The 18,230-nt window shown below is 42.4% G+C and overlaps 1 protein-coding gene across 7 annotated transcripts in view; it reads right to left on the bottom strand.

The window, feature by feature from the left end:
* Window positions 1–578: 578 nt before the first annotated feature.
* Window positions 579–18,230, bottom strand: part of mast4 (microtubule associated serine/threonine kinase family member 4) — a 141,406-nt gene continuing 123,754 nt past the window's right edge. For all 7 annotated transcript variants that reach the window (XM_072673080.1, XM_072673073.1, XM_072673089.1 and 4 more), the window contains 10 exons: window positions 16,976–17,101; window positions 15,936–16,048; window positions 13,513–13,634; window positions 12,911–13,128; window positions 11,757–11,954; window positions 10,568–10,794; window positions 10,028–10,150; window positions 8,445–8,581; window positions 7,965–8,149; window positions 579–7,461 (listed from right to left, as the gene is read on the bottom strand). In XM_072673080.1, the coding sequence (XP_072529181.1) occupies window positions 3,710–7,461; window positions 7,965–8,149; window positions 8,445–8,581; window positions 10,028–10,150; window positions 10,568–10,794; window positions 11,757–11,954; window positions 12,911–13,128; window positions 13,513–13,634; window positions 15,936–16,048; window positions 16,976–17,101 (5,201 nt within the window). In that variant the 3' untranslated portion in view covers window positions 579–3,709. The remainder of the gene's footprint in view (window positions 7,462–7,964; window positions 8,150–8,444; window positions 8,582–10,027; window positions 10,151–10,567; window positions 10,795–11,756; window positions 11,955–12,910; window positions 13,129–13,512; window positions 13,635–15,935; window positions 16,049–16,975; window positions 17,102–18,230) is intronic.

The raw sequence follows: 18,230 nt of genomic DNA, 5'->3' as shown, positions 1-18,230 counted from the left end.
ACATTACCTACTGACACCACGTCAGATGCCAGATGTGGGCCAGCATTGAGCTGTGGAGCAGTTGAACTGTGTTCTCTGGAATGACGGTGCTCCACTCAATATTTTTGGGATGAGTTGGAGAGATGATCTTCCAACATCCTGACCTCACTTGTTACTGAACGCAATCAAATCCTCACAGCAATGCACCAAAATCTAGTAGAACGCCTTCCCTGGACAGTAAAGACAGTTACTTCAACAAAAGCAGGATCAGCTCTTTTTTAACCATTGATTTTAGAAGAAACATTGCAATGCAACAAGATCTGTGACTTTTCTTTCATGTTAAAATGAAGTCCAGAAGTGAACACGGTTATACCTCGAGTCCAGTATCACTGAGCTTCGCTAGTTTTTTCTTCTCCTTTGTGTTACAGAGTTGTCTCAAGCATTTAGAATGTGTGTGGGGGAGAGTGTATTTTTCATCAAGGTTTGGGGACAGTGTGCCTAATGTTTTCTATACTGTACATACACATTCTGTTCAAATCGAATAAACTGTGTCAAAACTAACAGTGCTTTTAGAAAAAAAATCTTTCAAAAACAGAAGATTAATGTCATGCCTTTATTTTCAGTATTATACAACCTTAGAAGTATAAATATATGTGTAGAATACAACATCTATGACATCCATAGAATTTTTCCTTGGGTGAAATACAAAACTCAAAACCACGTCTCTTATTGCACAGATCCTAAAAGACAAATGATGAGAAGCAGGGTCATGTACAAAAAACACTAGTTTCACACTTCAGAGTGAGACAGAGACAAAGATAGAGACAAAGAAAAAGATAGAGATAGAGAGAGAGAGAGAGAGAGAGAGAAAGAGAGAGAACTGCAGAATCTATGCAGGACCCTTTAGACCCGACAGACTCAGAACAGATGAGATTAGCTACCACAGACAGAAGTCTTCCAACGGCACCTCCTGGAAAGACGTCATACATACAAACACACACACACACGCATACTCAACATAGTTTCCTGTGACAGCACACAGATTTGGCAAATTAATAACACAATATTCAAAATATACATCCATGAATTAGCTGTAAACAAAACAAAATCCAAATGTGCTTCGTTAAGGATTTAAACATCAGTCGTCAGAGTAAAAGGCATGGGGACAGAGAGACGAGCCATCCTTTAAACATCTGTGGTTCAGTCATGACCATATTCAAGCTGGCTAAGCTACTAGCTATGACGGATGACAACAGTATGTCCCATTAAACATTCACATTTTTTTAATGTTCACGTTAATGCTCATTTACGATGGGTTTTGTCCAGGAACGCAGTACATATATATAGGTATCGTGTGTTACTCAGAGTAAGGTGCATCTCGTCTCCTCAGGCTTTCAAATTCTACATTTCTGCAAAGCTGATGAGGGACACTAAAACTTCAGGTTCTGCTGATAGTTTCTAATGGATTTCGCTTTTCTTCACATGGTGCAAGTCCAGAGTTTTGTGACTAAAACATTCATATCCAGATTCTGTTAACGTATGCTCTTTCGTTTCTAAACATCCCATATTAATTTATCATAGTACAGCCTGCATATCGTCACTGTCGCGCAAAAAACTGTAACTTTAGAGGAGAAGGTAACTTCTCTCTTAACTTTGAATGAAAAGATTTGATCCCAGAAGTTCAATTGTGGAGCGTTTCTATTGCTCCATTCATGAAATGTGGATACAATGTAAAAAACAACTGACCCAATCAGATCATGTCAAAAGGTGAAAAAACGATTTTTTGAAGATTTTTCAGTTTAAGTAAAACAAAAAGAGCAAACACGTTTTTAAGAAGTGATTCGACACTCCCTCGATTTCTGCCACCTGCCTTTAGCTCACCGCTCAAGTGAAAGCGTTACCAAGCGCTAAAAACATCCATAGAAAGATTGTGATGGGTACATTTAGAGACAAATTTTACAGACAGTATGTGAAATGTACGAATCAATCAGTCATGGCCGCAAATGTGCAGGTATTTCACAAGTCTACTGTCAGTGCAAAAATGCCTCTAATAATTATTACACATGTCCCACTTGAACGTGTACACAATGTACATGACTGACTGCACAACTGATCGCAAGTATAGAAGACACAACACAAAAATCCTGGCTGAAAGTCCTCACGGCCTCGATTCCTGTCTTCACTGTCTCCATTAACAGCCTTTTTACTCAGCATCTCCTCCTCAGCACGTTTTAAGTCTCTTTGCAGCGGCCGATGGAAAAGGCTAGCCCTAAAAATCATAACATAAAGCATAGCAAACCTTGAACATTCAGTATTTTTTTTAAATCATACAATTTTTTTCCCCCGCAGTATTCTACATCCATCTTTTTGCCTTTGACAACTTCGGGCATTGTCATTAGCCTTTTTCTTTATTAGCCACAATCAAGGTTTCCACATTCGAGGTGCTTTCAGCCATCTAAACAGGCTCACTTGGACTAGTACGACATTTTTCGAGGATGAGTGTGTAGCTACCGCTGTTAGTGTCTGCATTGTTTCAAGTACGGCTCGTTCGGCAACGAGACTACGGTCTAGACATTTCTACATGAGCTTATTTCAGATGGCAACATTGACTGCGCAGGTGAAAAGGTCACTGAGCAACAGATATATATCGAGTACAGTATACAAACATATGACATAGCAAAATATATACATATAAAACATACAACACTCATAATTCAGATTCCACAGGTCACCCTTTGTACAACTGACATTGCCCTATGTACAGTACATTGCATAAAAATTAATCTTTAGTAAATGTAGAGATGTATGTGAAAGGAATGTCAAATTTTGCCACAACCTGCTAAGAACAGCAAGCTGCACTGCCCAATATACCCCAAGGCCCCCTTCCACTAGATATGAGTCCAGAACCGTAAGATGATTCCATTTTAAAATTAGTTCTAGGTGAGAAGCACAGGACAAAAGTGCGTTCCCTCTGTGCACCACGACCCAAAACAAAACCGCCGCGCGCACTCCGTCTCAAAGCAAGGTCAAAAACAACAGGGACGAGAACGAGAAAGGACAAGATTTTGGTGGGATTTCCTTTTGCGTGCTGAGATGTCAGCACCATTGCTACAGATATTTCAAATGTGTTTTTTCAGAGCACGTCAAACCATTGCATTGTGCTCGACAGCCTTAGTTCGAATGACGGAGGAACAGCTGTTAATATGCTGAAATGCACCAGAATTGCATCTGCATCTCTGCTTCTCACAACTCCACTCAGGCTCAACTGGCACATTTCCTTAATGCCTTTCTTTCACAGACACTGAGATCTCGGTCCATGCTCATTTCATTGCACACACCTTTTCTATATGCATCTCACCATGCACAACAAATCCAGTCTTGCCTCTTCTCACAAAAAAGGAGAACTGAGAGGAAAAAGAAGAAAAAAAAAAGACCTTCATCAGCAAATCAGGTCTCCTACATTCAAACCTACCCACCAACTTCTCAGACAGTTTTAGTGGAGCACAGCCGATAAGCACACAAGCTAGCGTGCCAGTCTCTTTCTCAGCCATCGCCAAACACTGAAGTAACAGCTTCACCGGTCCACAAAAAGGAAGGCATTATGATACAATGCATGGAAACAAAATATGATTGCCTTGTTGTTTTCTTTAAAAAAATAAAAATAAAAAAAAAATGAACAAATAAACAAACAAAAAACAAGTTGTCTTGGCAACCATCTAAATCTCCCGTTTCACTTTTTATTAGCGGAACCTCGTGGTAGATCCTTTGATTGCTTGGGTCGAGCAGAGTCCTTCTCAGGCACTGCGCCATCCTTGGCCAACGCCACGGATCTCGGAGAGTCTTTGTGGTTAGTGGTTTTCAGTGAGGAGTCCGGCTTTGAGGGGTCCACTTTAGGTCTCGCCGGCTCTCTACTAGTCTGTCCAGACGTCTCTCCAGTGGCACCAGTGCTCTTGACTGTGAGGGGTCCACTTGCTATGTGAACCTTTACAGCAGGCACCGGTAGCACTGGCACAGAAGCAACCTGGGAGGCGGCGCGGCCCAAAATCTCTTTCTGAGGCTGAGCTTTAGATGCAGGAGGGGTAGGCTCTCTCTGCTCCTTTGGTTTTCCATCTACACTGTCTTTAATGGTGGTCTGCACCACTGCTTTGCTCTCTTGCTTTCCTTTTTCGTCGGTCGACTTGCCCCCATGGTACGTAACTAGTGGAGATTCCACCTTGGGTTTGTTCTTGGAACTTAGGGACCCCTGTTTCACTGGGGCAGTGGAACCTGATTGCTGCGGCTGTTTTACTGCTGCCTGTGCAAGACCAATATCTTTCCCACAAACACCAAGTCCTGGCTTGTTGAACTTCTGGCTTGCTGCATCTGGAGTGCTTGGGAGCTTACATTTCTCTTCAAGAAGATTTGTAGACTGAACTTGCACAGTATCGCAAGGCTTACCATCTTTGCCTTTTGTCTTTGGCGGACTGGCTCCAGAATCCTGTTTTGACGTGGAAATGGACAGTGCCTGACTTGTGGATGAGACCCCTTGTTTCTCAGCCAATCTTACGCTTTCGCTTTTCACTGATGTAGTAGTGACAGGTTCTTTAACTTTTCTGTTTTGTGGCACTTTCTGTGGCTCATCTTTTGACTCTTTTGGAACTATGCAGGTTGTGGGCTCCTTTTCTGTGCTTTTAGAGCACTGGCCTTCATATTTCTTGGCGTCTTGAAAACCAAGCACTTTATCTTCTACAACAGTGCTTTGTGTTTTCAAAGAGTTCTCAGAACTTGTCTGTTTATCTATTGAGACGAAAGTGGTTAGTGTTTTGGGAGATACTTGCTGCGACTGTGTACTTTGGGTACCGCTTAACTTGATTTCCATAGATCGCTGTGGGGTTTTATCTGCACTTTTCTGTGATTCAGGAACGGCGGCAGGCATGGCTTTAAGAGGAACGGGTTTTGGAGACTGGCTGTTTTTTCTCTGCTTGGTTTGAATAGGAGCTTCTGGGGACAATGGGCTTTTAATAACAGGGTTACCAGTTTCTGATGACGTTGGTGAAGCTGAAGACAGGGTAGAAACAGAAGTTACGACTGAGGGGGTTAAAGTTAAACTCTGTTGGGCAGCAACTTTTTCTTTAAGCAAGCCATGTGAGCTAACCTGTTCTGCGTCCACATTGGAGACTGGGGTGCTACCTGCTCTGGTTTTGACTGGGGTCTTCTCTGAAATCTTAGCTGAGGTTTGAGATGTGCTTCCTGGTTTGTCCAATCCACTTGCTACTAGATGTTCTGGATTCAATGCACTTCTTTCTTCTTTTGGTGGCAGGGACTGTGCTGAAGCCATAGTTAAGCTGTGAGTCTCTGCTGTTTTATCTGTATTGGCTGCTCTTGGCTGATGCGCCAGCTCAGTAACCACCGTTGAGCTAGTTTTTGCTGCTTTATCTTTGTCTGTGTTTACTAGGCCATTAAATAGGGTAGCTGGGGTCAGATTCTGTGAACTGACAAGTGACTGTCTCACATCTTTATTAGCATTACCAGTGTGAGATGATGCTGGCATGTTTTGCTTGATGACATTATCTGAGGTCACAGGCATATTTGCATCTGCAGTGTTTTGCTGACTAGGTTTTTCCTCCAAATTTTCCATGTCATCATCTTGGTCTTCATTGCTGACCTCCCTGATCGAGGGTGTTTTCCCGCAAGCAAAATGAGTGCTGTGTCGAGCAGCCCTCATCTCCTGAGCTGTTTTTAACCTTGTCTCGGATTTTCCACCTGGGTCAGTTTGCTCCATTTTAGTGGACATGACCTGTAACTTGATTCCTTCAGCCTGCTTACTTGTCTCTTGAATACAATCACTCCTAATGGAACCAACAGTGGTGTCCTTGTTAGATGCGGGTTGTTCTTTTCCAGTGTTTTTGCTGTTCAAAGTCAAATTAGCTACATGGCTTTCCGCTCCTGGTGGAGAGGACGTCTGTTTCTTTATTGGGTTCTGCTGAGGGCTTAGCATTGGCTTCTCGTTCTGGTTCTGTAGAGCTCCTGTCAGTCCAACACTGTCAGCTTGGCCTCCAGCCATCTTGGAGAGACAAGTGTCAGTCTTGGAAATTCTGGGTCCAGAGAGAAGGCCTATGTCTAGTGTGCCCTCCAGAGGTTTTAGGGAAGACACAAGTCGTCCCTCAAGTTTGTACTCAGATGAGGTCTTTCTGATGGACCCCTCGGTTGAGGAAATCATCTGAAGCTTCTCCACTGCGCTCTCCCCACGCCCACTGAATAGCTTAGGGCACAAGGACTCTGTGCTGATCCCAGGAGCTGAGTGGACACAGCCCATTGTCCCTTTTGGATGATCTAAAGTCAAGGCAGAATCCAGCTGGAGACTTTTGGATCTGGTGGCATTAAAGTGAAGGCTTTCGTGAACACCAGGGCTAATCCAACACATGCAGTCATCACGCTCCTCAAAGGACTGCCTCTTTCTGGCAAACTCCATGTTGGGAGCTTTGAAATCAAGTCTATCTGGTTTATTGCCCTCTTTAATCTGCCTAGAGAGTTGTCTGTCTGCTTGAGTTGGGGTTGATCTGACACCTTCATTTAGGATTGAGACACAGTCCCCAGTATTGCTGAGGGACTCCGCAATGCTTTCACATGCCCTGGTGTTCAGTTTTTTGTATAGGACGTCTTTTAGTGTTGCATTTACAGCTTTGCTATCAAGAGATCCAGATTCAGTACTGCTTTGGGACCTTCCTGGTGCTCGTCCATGATGCCCCTTTTCCTTGTCGTCACTGGAGTGGGTGCATATGCCTGACTCGGTCTCTTGCAGTGCATCTTGCTTCTGCAGGGACTCGCGTCTCTCAGACCAGTCCTGCCTTTTTGCCACTACTTTTGACTTCAATTTTTCCTTATCAAGCTCCTCCACAGATTCCTGCCGGCCAACCTTTCGTGTGACGGGGCGCTTCAGGCAGCCCTGTTCAGCAGGTCTTACTCGGGTGATGGCAGGTGGCTCACAAGAGTTTTCCTCCACACACTGTAGCGTGTGCTCTCCTCCAGGTGCAAACTCACCCTGGGCCTCCTCTTGCGTTACCTCCAAACTGTGTTTTCTGGTGCAGAGATGCTTTTTGTCTCCTGTGTAAGATGGAGAGAGCTTTTCCTCTGACTGGACCCTCTTCAGCAACGGCGACCGAGGAGGCTCAGCACTTTTGGGCCGCACCATGTGCCGGACGATTGTAGGGGGCGAGTGCATCTTAGCTGGGAAAGCTTGAGTGGTCTTGGAGCTGCCTACTGTGTGAGTTAGCAGAGGGGATGGAGATCGCTGAGGGGAGGTAGGCTGTGGGGTTGGGGAAGGTGTTCGAGCCAATGGGGAGAGAGGGATGTTCCCTGCTGATTTTCGCCGACCCTGGCGCAGACGTTGCCCAGGTAGCTTGGGCCCCAAGCCGTGCAGGGTGTTTGGTCGAACGTGGCCAGAGCCCGCGGGTGAATTTGGAGCACTGGAGCTGGGTGAACTACTCTGAGAAGATGTGCCACCTGGGAACACAGTGTGGGGAGGGAAAGAAACAAAACATACTTGAGCAGGGAACACTAGTGGCTACTTCTACACAAGGCACCTGACAGTTTAAATCCTCAAAAATCCATGCCCTAAGGCTTATCATTTAGTAACATGGAAAACAACTCAAAATAACTGAGTCATTGTTTACGTTTAATAGCATTTGGCTGACACTCTAATCCAGAGTGACTTACATTAGACTCTTGTTACACAGGTAGATGGATGTAATGTTAGCAGTCTTGCCCAAGGGGTCTTGTTATATATTTAGTAGGGTGGGCTTGCCTGGCTAGGGATTTAAACCCCAGTCTGATATGTGGAGCGCAATGTAGTTACCAACGACATTACAGCAAGCGGCTCGTAATTATTCAAGTGGAATGAACATCTGGTTTTTACCAGCAAAATAGGGAAATTACACTCAATTACATTCAAATAAACCAAAACACCTAATATCTGTTCTACAAAAACTCCAAATGACAGTTCTGACCTGACTGGTTAAAGTCGGGGGTGGGCCGAAAAGCAGTGGTGGGGGAGCGGGGAGACAGGCTATGTGTGGGAGATCCAGGCAGACTCTCCCCTGAGGACAGTGAGCGGTTCAAGGAGGTGAAACTGCGGCTGGTGTGGAGCAGTGGCGAGGGCTGCATGGCAAATCGTTTGAATACTGACCGCCGCCTGGGGAGAGAGAAGACATGAGATTGTAATTAAGGGATACCACTGGTGCAGGGGAACCCACACTTCTGGTTCTGGAAATCTACCACTCTGGAGAGTCAAGGTGTAACATATCTAGCTCTAGTATTCAGAAGGCCACAGAAGGCCTTTACTACCTGGATCAGAAGGTAGATCTCCAGGACCAGGTTTGAGCACCCCTGGTGCATGTTATGAAAAATGATTCAACAGCTACTTCTAGTGGTGATCTAAGGTACTGAGGTGCATCACGCAATAACACTGATAAATATGCCAAGCTTACCGTTCTTGCGTTTTCTCCTTCTTTGGCTTCTTAGTTCTCCTAATCATTTTACTCCTGTAACTGTTCCTTCTAGCTGGACCGGTTTTAATCGAAGTGTTCTCAAAAGGAGTGGTGGATATAGCAACCTTGCTTCCACTCTGTAAACAAGCAAGTAAACATTGATGAAACCACTGACTAACTTACTGAGCAAATAAAAATGAAACATGTGAATTTGCTTGCCTTTAATTATAACTGTCAACTTCTGCTTTAAGTTATGGTCTCTTCATAAGCCAACCTTTCTCTAATCACAAAGAAGCTAAAGCCTTTAATACCAATAACACTCGGAAAAGTACAGACGAGCATAGACTGTTCTACTGCATATTCACAAAACAGCATATGGAACTCCACTTCCCAAAGGAGGTAAGGCATCAGCTCTTAAAGGAATAGTTCAATGAAAAGTCTAATTTAGACAAGTTCTCATTTAGCTCTAGATAAGGTTGATCAGCTAAGACAAGCTTCTTGTCCTAATTTCACATCATTAATTTTAGACTGGAGCTGCAGACTAAATGTTGCTAACAAACACTAGATGTTAAAAGTCAATCAAAACCTTTCTATAAAGAAATGCTCACACACGCAACACAAAGTTCAAACAGCATTTAGATCCCCATTAAGGTCATTTAATAGATAAGGTTTAGAACAGTGAACTAAATAAATAAGAGCTCACTGTGGGGCTGAAGATAGGGAGCAGCCTATTTATACAACATTTGGAAGGTTTCTATAGGTCACACTAGTCATATTGGGTCCAACACCATGTCAAAAAATGTCAAAAAAATTAAAAAAATGTCAAAAAACACCTGGATGGACTTTCAACAGCTTGAGATAAGGTTTGACATATTTTGGAAAAGGCTTCAGGTGACTATTGACTTCCATTGTTTGTTAGCAACATTAGCCTCAGAGCTAAAGTTGAAGATTTTTTAAGAAGCAGACGTTGGACACCAAACATATTTTGGCTGATCAGCAGCATCTGTGGTAAGTGGAAACGTATGTACATTTGATTTTTAGCTGATACAGTTGACCACTCTCTACTTTTGAAAAGTCTACAACACAAATAATTTGACAAATAATTTCAGCTATAACTATAATTTGTGATTATAATTTCTATTTTAACTGAAATAGAAATGATCTACCAGTAACTAAGGGGTGCCCTCAAGGTTTGATTCTTGGTCTGGTAGTATTAGAAAATCTGCATTTATTGGGACTGGAGTTCAACACAGGAAACTACTACATTGTACTGCAAATGAGGGCCACCCTCAAAGCACTTCTTAGTTTAAATAAAGGCTGACTCAATATGTAGTCATTTTAGAATGACCTAAAGCTCTGATCCTCAAATTAAAATATAAACTTATTTTTGTTTACAGCTTGAATTTCTATAAATCTATGACATTGTACAGGACCAGAATACAGTAGTTGTGCATTTATCTGCAGTTTTACATTATTCAAAACATTCGGCACAAATGTTTTAACTGTACTGAATACTCTACTACAGAAACAGCTACTATACCACATACACCACATGGTCATAGCAGTGAGGATGCTACTCTTACCTTCAGCAGCAGTTCCACCACCTCAGTGTGTACAAGTCCATGGACTGTTTCCCCATTGACATGAGTGATTAAGTCTCCAGCCTTGAGTCCAGCCTTATTAGCAGGCCCACCATCCTCCACGTTCTGCGAGAAAGTTTTACAAATGTTTAATTACATCCTTCATAAAAACTGTCTATTAATTCAACTACATTTATTAGTATATTTGGACAATACCAGTCAACTAACACATTAACTGTCACTGGTTTAGGCAAACCTTGCTATTTCATGCAAATGTTGCCTTTGTGAGGTCGCCATAACTTAACGGATTAATTACCAATTAAATATCTAGAATTACACTTTTGACAGCACTACCTTATGTACTACCTAATAATACAACACCCCATGCAATTTAACCCCTTGTTGTAACCCCTTGTTTCACACTGCCTTTGTGTGTAACAATACTGTAGTTTGACACCAAAATCTTCTCTTCACATAAAAAAAGTATATGCACATAAATGTGAGTGTTGCATAGTGATGACATAAACCTCGCCAGGCTCTTACCCAGACCATGTGATAGACAGTATAGACGTCACTGTCACACGCGTAGACTCGAATTGCTCGCAGAGTGAAGCCAAATTTCTTCCCTGAACTGTGAATGATGATTGGTTGGCGTGAGCAGACGGCAGAAAGGGAGGAGTCACGGCTGGGGGAGGAGTCTCTGGATGAGGGGTCTGAAGACAGCGAGTATGGTGAGATGGGGCTAGCCAATGGAGACATGCCAAAAACATCTGGAGGAACAGCAAAAGTGCACGCTATATTAATTAGGGGAAAAACAGATCAAGTATGTGCATTTCTGATTCACACTGATGTTCTTATTATTTCACTGCTGAACACAACATAAGATTTCACTTGGGCTTGGGCTTTACAGTGGGCTGCCATGCCTTGTTGGGAAGCTAGTGGGTGCTAGACGTAAGGTAACCCAGCCACCCTGCTACAATCTCTTAGGCTAGTTTGCTGCACAATGTGAAGAGGACATCAAAAGGAGAGCAACAATATCCGGAAAGAATACTACTATATATTAATATACAATAATTATAGGAATATTATTTGTACTTGTTACAGTGCTAATCTATGCTAGGTTATGCTATGTGGCTACTGTGATCTCCTGTGTTGAAGTAAACGCTCCCTCCCCTTCTCTCACACACACACACACACACACACACACACACACACACACACAAGGCCATTATTAAAGGTAATTTAGTGCTTTTCATTCCAAGGTAAAATAACAGGTTTGTAAATAAGCTTGTAAAAATGCATCCCAATATTCATACTTAATATTTATACATCAAAGAACAACTTAAACTACTCAATAAATGCCTTCTTTGCCATGTTTACAAAAAGTGAGAAAACCATGATACGACCCCTTTAATATCGCACAAGTAACAGCTACGGTTCATTCTCTCCTGTGGTGAGTGAGACCAATAGGATTTTCCTCTCCCCCTGCACTTCGGAGATGCCCCAAGCTTGCCTCAGCTCTCTGCAGCACAGCACAGCAGCGCAACTCACGGCAGGAGCCACGGCACGGCAATTTCGATCATCTTTAATCTTGCACACACCGCCTTCAACCCAATTTACCACATTTGGTGTGTAATTTGCAGGGGAAAAAAGCACATGCTTTCTCCTTCATGCTGCAGAAGGGCGTAGGCCCTGTGCAATCACACACATGCTCAAACACTGACACACTCACCACCAGGGATCATAAGCGACAATGCGCTTGCAGACGCTGATTTGGGGACTTTGTTTACAGAGCTTGGCTTATCCGTGGCCTCAGGTTTTAGGGTGGTCACTTGGGCACTGTTGTCAGTGGATGGCTTGCATGTGCTATCAGGGCTGTCCACTCCCTCTGGTCGGGACGGCAGCTGGTCCAGGTGTTCAGAGAAACTGCCTGTTCAGACAGAGGGGAAAACACACTTCATTTTGATATGATTTTGATTTTATGTGGATCATCGTTTTTTTTTTTTTTTTGAGAAACAATTGAGATAAAGCTTGGTCTAAAATATATATTTTAAAATTTATTATTATGTGGTTAACAGGCATAGTTAGGGCGTTGTGAAGCAAAGACCCCCGAGGGGTATCGCTATTTTACTATTGCTCTTGCCACTGTTCTTTACATTGTGAGAAAATGAAGTTATGAATGAATCAATAGAAATGCTCAAAATGGGATACACACCCACACTGAACTTTCTCCTGTAATGTTACCATTTTGGAGATGTTGTTTTTAATGTTTTTGTGTAACAGCAACGATGTATAAAACAACATTCAAGAGATTTTGGATAGTAACTAAAACCACTATTTACAGTTTAGACATTCTGATCTCTTTTACAATGCAACATGGCCCCTTAATCAGATGGTCATCTTTATGACCCCCATGAAGCACCCTGTAGCCCTCTTTGACCTGCAGGTCATGGTAACATCTTAACCTGGCACCAGTATATCCCCCAGACCAACTCAAACAGTGTACTAAGCACACACCACACACACTAAAGGTTGAACTGTCAATTCATACAATGTACCAGATATCCTACTTATATCACCATCACCACTCAGAAAGACTTGAATATTAACAACTGAACAATTCCAGTGAAAAATCAGGCAGATTTCATATTTCGCTCAATGATTGGACTGGGCTACTTGACAGAATACACTGCAGACACTTTTTAGCATGCATTAGCATTGGGTGTGTCAAACTCAAGCTCTGCACTCTTCAGCATTCTGTTACATTAAACCCATCCCAGCTAATTAGATGTGAACTTAGTGTTTTCCCTCTTCTAAAATGCCAACATCTGTAGAGCTCTGGACAAAACACAGGCTGACACCTATGGTTTAGATTTCCACTTGTACCTGACAGTGTGGAGTTGCTAACAGTGCTGCAGGGTGTAGTGGCATCAGGCTCATCTTGAGGCAGCTCTCCGACCGAGAAGGCCACTTTACTGGGGTCCTCCAGAGCCAGTGAGCCATCACAGCTCTCCACCTCTGCTGAGATGGCAAACTTAGGTAACAGACCTGAACGCCTGCCAAGGCTGGTGCTTTCCGTGTCAGAAGAATGTGACAGGGATGGCCTGCTCACACAAAAAACATGAAAAAAAAACCAAAAGGACAATTCACATCAATGTCTGCACTACACTTTTACAGCGACTTTATGATAAGCTTTCTAACTGGCTTTGTATTATTTAGTAGTCTAGCCTGTAAGCCTAGAACAGAAATGCTAAACATTTGTACATGTGTAAGCTAGAAAGAGTAAATAAGATCTAAAACAGGCAGTGCTTAAAATATTGCTAATGGCCACGGTCACATATGGCAAACATATAGAAGAAAAATCTGCAAAAAGCTGAAGATTGGTACAGTTGGTCCATCATGACATGACATATATACACACACACACACACACACACACACACACACACACACACACATATATATATGTGTATATTTCTATAACTTACATCTCAGTGAAGTCTGGAGTCCAGCTGAGGGAGTCTACAGTCAGAGGACTCTCACTCTTCTTCTCCACTTGCTCTCCTTTCTCCTCCAACTGCCCACGGGACAGATCCAGGCTGCTGTACACCTACAGGCACACACAGACAGACACCAAAAAACAGGAACATTAATGTGCAGCACTGACATTTACTTGTACACTATGTGACAAAAGTGGATTACCTCTCTGTCCAGGGAAGGCTTTCTACTGGATTTCTAGATCTACTAGTGAGATTATGATGTTGGATGGAGCACCATCATTCCAGAGAACACAGTTCCAATGCTCCACAACTCAAATCTGGGGGGCTTTTAATGTTTATCTGCTCCAGAGAGCCCTATGCTATTGGCAATACTTCTCTACAGGGACTAGACACGCTGTGTGTGTGGTTGGTGTGGTGCAACAGATAACACCACTACCTGCCACTGAGCTACCACACCATGTGGGAGACTGGGGTTCGATACCCGGTCTGGGTGACTGTATGCTGCACTACACCAATAAGAGTACTTGGGCAAGACTCCTAACACTACATTGGCCCACCTCTGTAATACGAGTAACCTTGTAAGTCGCTCTGGATAAGAGCGTCAGCTAAATGCCATAAATGTAAATGTGTGCGCATTTGCACACGTGTCAGCAATGGTTGCAACATAAAGCAGCTGAATGCACTCTTTAGTAGGAGTGTCCACAAACATTTGGACATATAGTCTACAGACAAAAATCAGCATTTAGAAATGCATTGTATCCTTAAAGCCCTTATCTACTCATGATGAACTATTGCCTATAGTTTCTGAGATTAATTCACTCTGAACTTGCAGAGAAGAAATTATAGTTTTTTCTGTGGAGAGTGGACAGTTTTCTTCGGTAGGCCTTAGGTTGGGCGTGACTAAATTGGCTAAATCTTCAGATCAACCAAAAAATTTTTTACAGGTACTATACAAGCTGTGTGTGCATTTGCACATCTGTGTAAGCAATGGGCACAAGCTAAAGTAAGTGAATGCATTCATTACAAGGGGTGTCCACAAACTTGTGTGTAAAAGTAAAAGCAGCATTCCTACAAATGTAAGGAGACTGTGGATGTGATAGAACACAACATCTGAAGCAGAAAGCCTGACTGAGAAACTAGCATGAGTTCAAAATGTGTACAAGTGAACGTTATGCACAGTTGCACAGAACAACGTGTACTAGACAGACCATAAAGGCTGCTTGTCACACACATTTCAGGGAAACTCCAAAAACCACTGAAGTCTCAAAAATCCATACATTACAACTGAAGCGCACAGCGTAAAACCTGCACTGCACACGCGACAATATTCCTAGATCCATACTGCAATGCACCAAAAAAACCCTGTGTTTACAAGCGAGAACGGGCCAGACTGTTTGTTATGCTTTTGTTATCAGTCCTACAGAAAGCAAAGGCTGCACATGTGACAGCAGATGCTTGAAAAGGAGCTGTGCTCAACAACAAAAACCCAGGAGGGGAGGAGAAGCTGATTTGGATTACTGCTTCAGCCTCAACTAATGGAGATCTGAAAATCCTAACCAATCCCATCTGATGTGCTTTACATGAAGAAACCGATCACTTACATCACTGATCATTTCCTCCAACTATCTTCTTTCTATCTTCTTATAGCATTTTTCTGCTTTGTAAGCATCAATTTTTTTACCTTTTGGAGTGCTTGGCAGCTGCTTAGAAAAGCCCACAGCCGCTGATTGTTGGGACAAGGTTTAAGGAGTTTTTCTTACGCTTTAAAATTTCAATCACCCGAGCTTTCCTAATGCTGATTGTGATCAAGCCATGATCATAAGCTAATTTGGGAGGTACTGACTGTGCTGGTAAAGCTAAAGAATGGGCTTTTGAAACTTAGCGGTTAGTATGTGTGCATTTGTGTTGATGTTAGGGGTGGCACGATACCACTTTAAATGCTGCAACCGTGAGAACATGCTAATACCAACAGGCTGATTTTGTCATTGTTACACAGTTTGACTTATCTTTATTATTTATCTTTATTATCTTTATTGTGTCGCAAGAGGCAGTCATACCTGTCATGATAGTTTCAGAAAATTCTAGGCTACTTAAATATGTCTGAATTAGAGATGTAAGTATTCACTGATTTTAGATATTTGTACAAAGTTGTTGCCTAAAAAGACTATAAAACATGGTTAGATAGGCTAAGAATTGCTGCTTGTTGTCTGTATGTTACACTGTTCATGAGTTATGGAGTCTAAAATACCAGCATGTAGGCTTGCACCATGCATTAACATGACCGTTTAGTGTGATGGATTGGACCCCCCCCCCTCCACAATATCCAATCCGTGGAGTTACTGAGCATCAGACTGGCGCAGTCCTACTTCATGTATGTTCTTGTAAGTCTTGTTACAGGGTAGGAAGCTGACCTTGGAGAATCGATGTGAGGAAGATGAAAACTGCCGCAGCTCAACATTGAAGTCTTCATCATTTGTATCTTCTTCCTCCTCAGTTTCCAGGTGATGGTATCTTTCGGATCGGGCTGTGGATACAAAGCAAACACTGGTGGTACCACTTACACCACTGATGAACATTCGTTCCCACTCCACCAAACACACAGTGCCATTAACTCCATGCATGCACATTAGACAATCATCAGTGCTATATTCCGTTGTGTCATTAGATGTTTTTGCCATCATTAGCTCAGAAAACTGACACTGACAGAATGCTTAATGGCAAAACTGGATAATTTCTCTGCACATAGCAATTATTTATTCCATTTCTTCTTCTATTTCTGCAAGAGATGCCCAAAGCATGATTAATCCACCCCTGTGCTATTTTATTTTCATCAGTCCACAGGACTTTCTAAAATGCATCAGGCTTGTATAAAAGTTGCTATGAAAACCTCTGATTTTTAGAAAAGCCCAGGGCTGGTTTGAGGAGTCAGAGTATTTATAAGGCTATGAAATTTGGTGGATAACACCACCACCTACCATTGCGTTACAACAACACCATGTGGGAGACCAGGGTTCGATTCCTGGTCTGGGTGACTATGCTGCGCTACACCAATAAGAGTCCCTGGGCAAGACTCCTAACACTACATTGGCCCACCTCTGTAATACGAGTAACCTTGTAAGTCGCTCTGGATAAGAGCGTCTGCTAAATGCCGTAAATGTAAATGTAAATTTGCATCACCCTGGCCTTTCCTAGCAATGCCTGAATAAACCATAACCATAACAAGTTAATTAAGGTTGTTGTGAGCGCTCAAATCTCTTGGGGTGCCCAAATGTTTGCATGGTGACCTTTCTTCATTCTAAAATTGTACAAAACAAAAATAATGCACCAATACTGCTTAACATGTTGAAAAAAACATTTCATATTTAACTTTACATCTGTTTGGCCACACTTCCCTCCTCTCAGACCGGCTCAGCATGCATGACTCAAACACACACAGTAGTAAGAAACTCACTGTCAAAGTAGCTTGTGTCGTCCTCAGACTCAAGCTGGGGGATGAATTCAGCCTTCTGTCTAAGCAGACTGTTCCAATCCAGACTGTGGAAGAACTGGTGGTGCTTGACCTCATAGGCTCCTCCTGCTGATATGCACACAAGATTACACAAACACACCAGTCAACTTCAATCCCGCAAAGAGAATAAACCCTTTAGACCCTGCAAATCAAAAGTTAAGTTGAATCTTCAACTTTCCTTTGACTGTCCAGTTCTGAAAAGTCAATGCTTCTTTAGGGCAGGTAGAAAGTGCAGTCCCACTCTTTTTGCTGGCTGGGACCCAACACTGATATCATAGTCATAAATTATGCATAGCAATTTCCTGTGAGTGACCTTTCAGGGAAACTGGAGGTCCAGCTAAATGCTAGCTCTGGTTCTGATGAATGGGTCCTACCATGCGTTACTTTAATCTACCGGGGGAAGATGGGGGTTGTTGTTTTTAGAAAGCTCACTGTCCTTCCGCAACCAAAAACTAGCATTCATAGTAAAGTGACTGCTCCAGACTGTTACACTTCTTTATTTGATTTTATTATAATTATTTGATGCGACAAACTCAGCAATTTACTTTAAATGAAGTCAAAGTAGTTTTCTTACAATTACAATGGTTGAAAAAAAAGATTCTGCATTCAAACTGTAAAAACATTTAGTGGAAGACAATTAAACAGGTTTAATTTAATAACTATGCTAGGCCTATCATCTGTCTTTCATTGGAGCTCAGAACAAACAAGCAATGTTGTGTTTTCTGTGTACAGCTGGCAAAGGAAGTGCTTTGTTATTATGACAAGGCAGCTGTGAATCTTCACATGAAGGCCTGACGTCTCATATGACACAGGAGTGGGCCACATCGTGATAATCTAATACTCTTTTCCAGGTACATTAGGGAGGCACAATAGTACGAGAATCATATCAGCTTTGCCACACAACTGCTTTAAACAATGTAATCACAGGACAGATATCTGGTTCATATTACAAATCAATATGTGCTGTATGTATTGCAAGGCTGTGTATTGATAAGAACCTGGCGATACAATAAATAAGTTTTAAGCAAGACAGAGTGCTATCTAGCGGTCAAGGTTTAAACACAACACAGAATGAACCACTGTATGACAGCAACCTTTAGATGTAAACTATTTTTTACAAATCAATATTGGATAATATGGTTAATGCCAACACAGCATTCTCTCATGATCAATATTCTTTCATTCATTGCTTTTCTTA

The sequence above is a fragment of the Salminus brasiliensis genome, chromosome 1 (assembly GCF_030463535.1).
Source record: "Salminus brasiliensis chromosome 1, fSalBra1.hap2, whole genome shotgun sequence".
NCBI lineage: Eukaryota > Metazoa > Chordata > Actinopteri > Characiformes > Bryconidae > Salminus > Salminus brasiliensis.
Note: the sequence above shows the minus strand (reverse complement) of the source record. Positions and strands in the feature narration are given on the sequence as shown.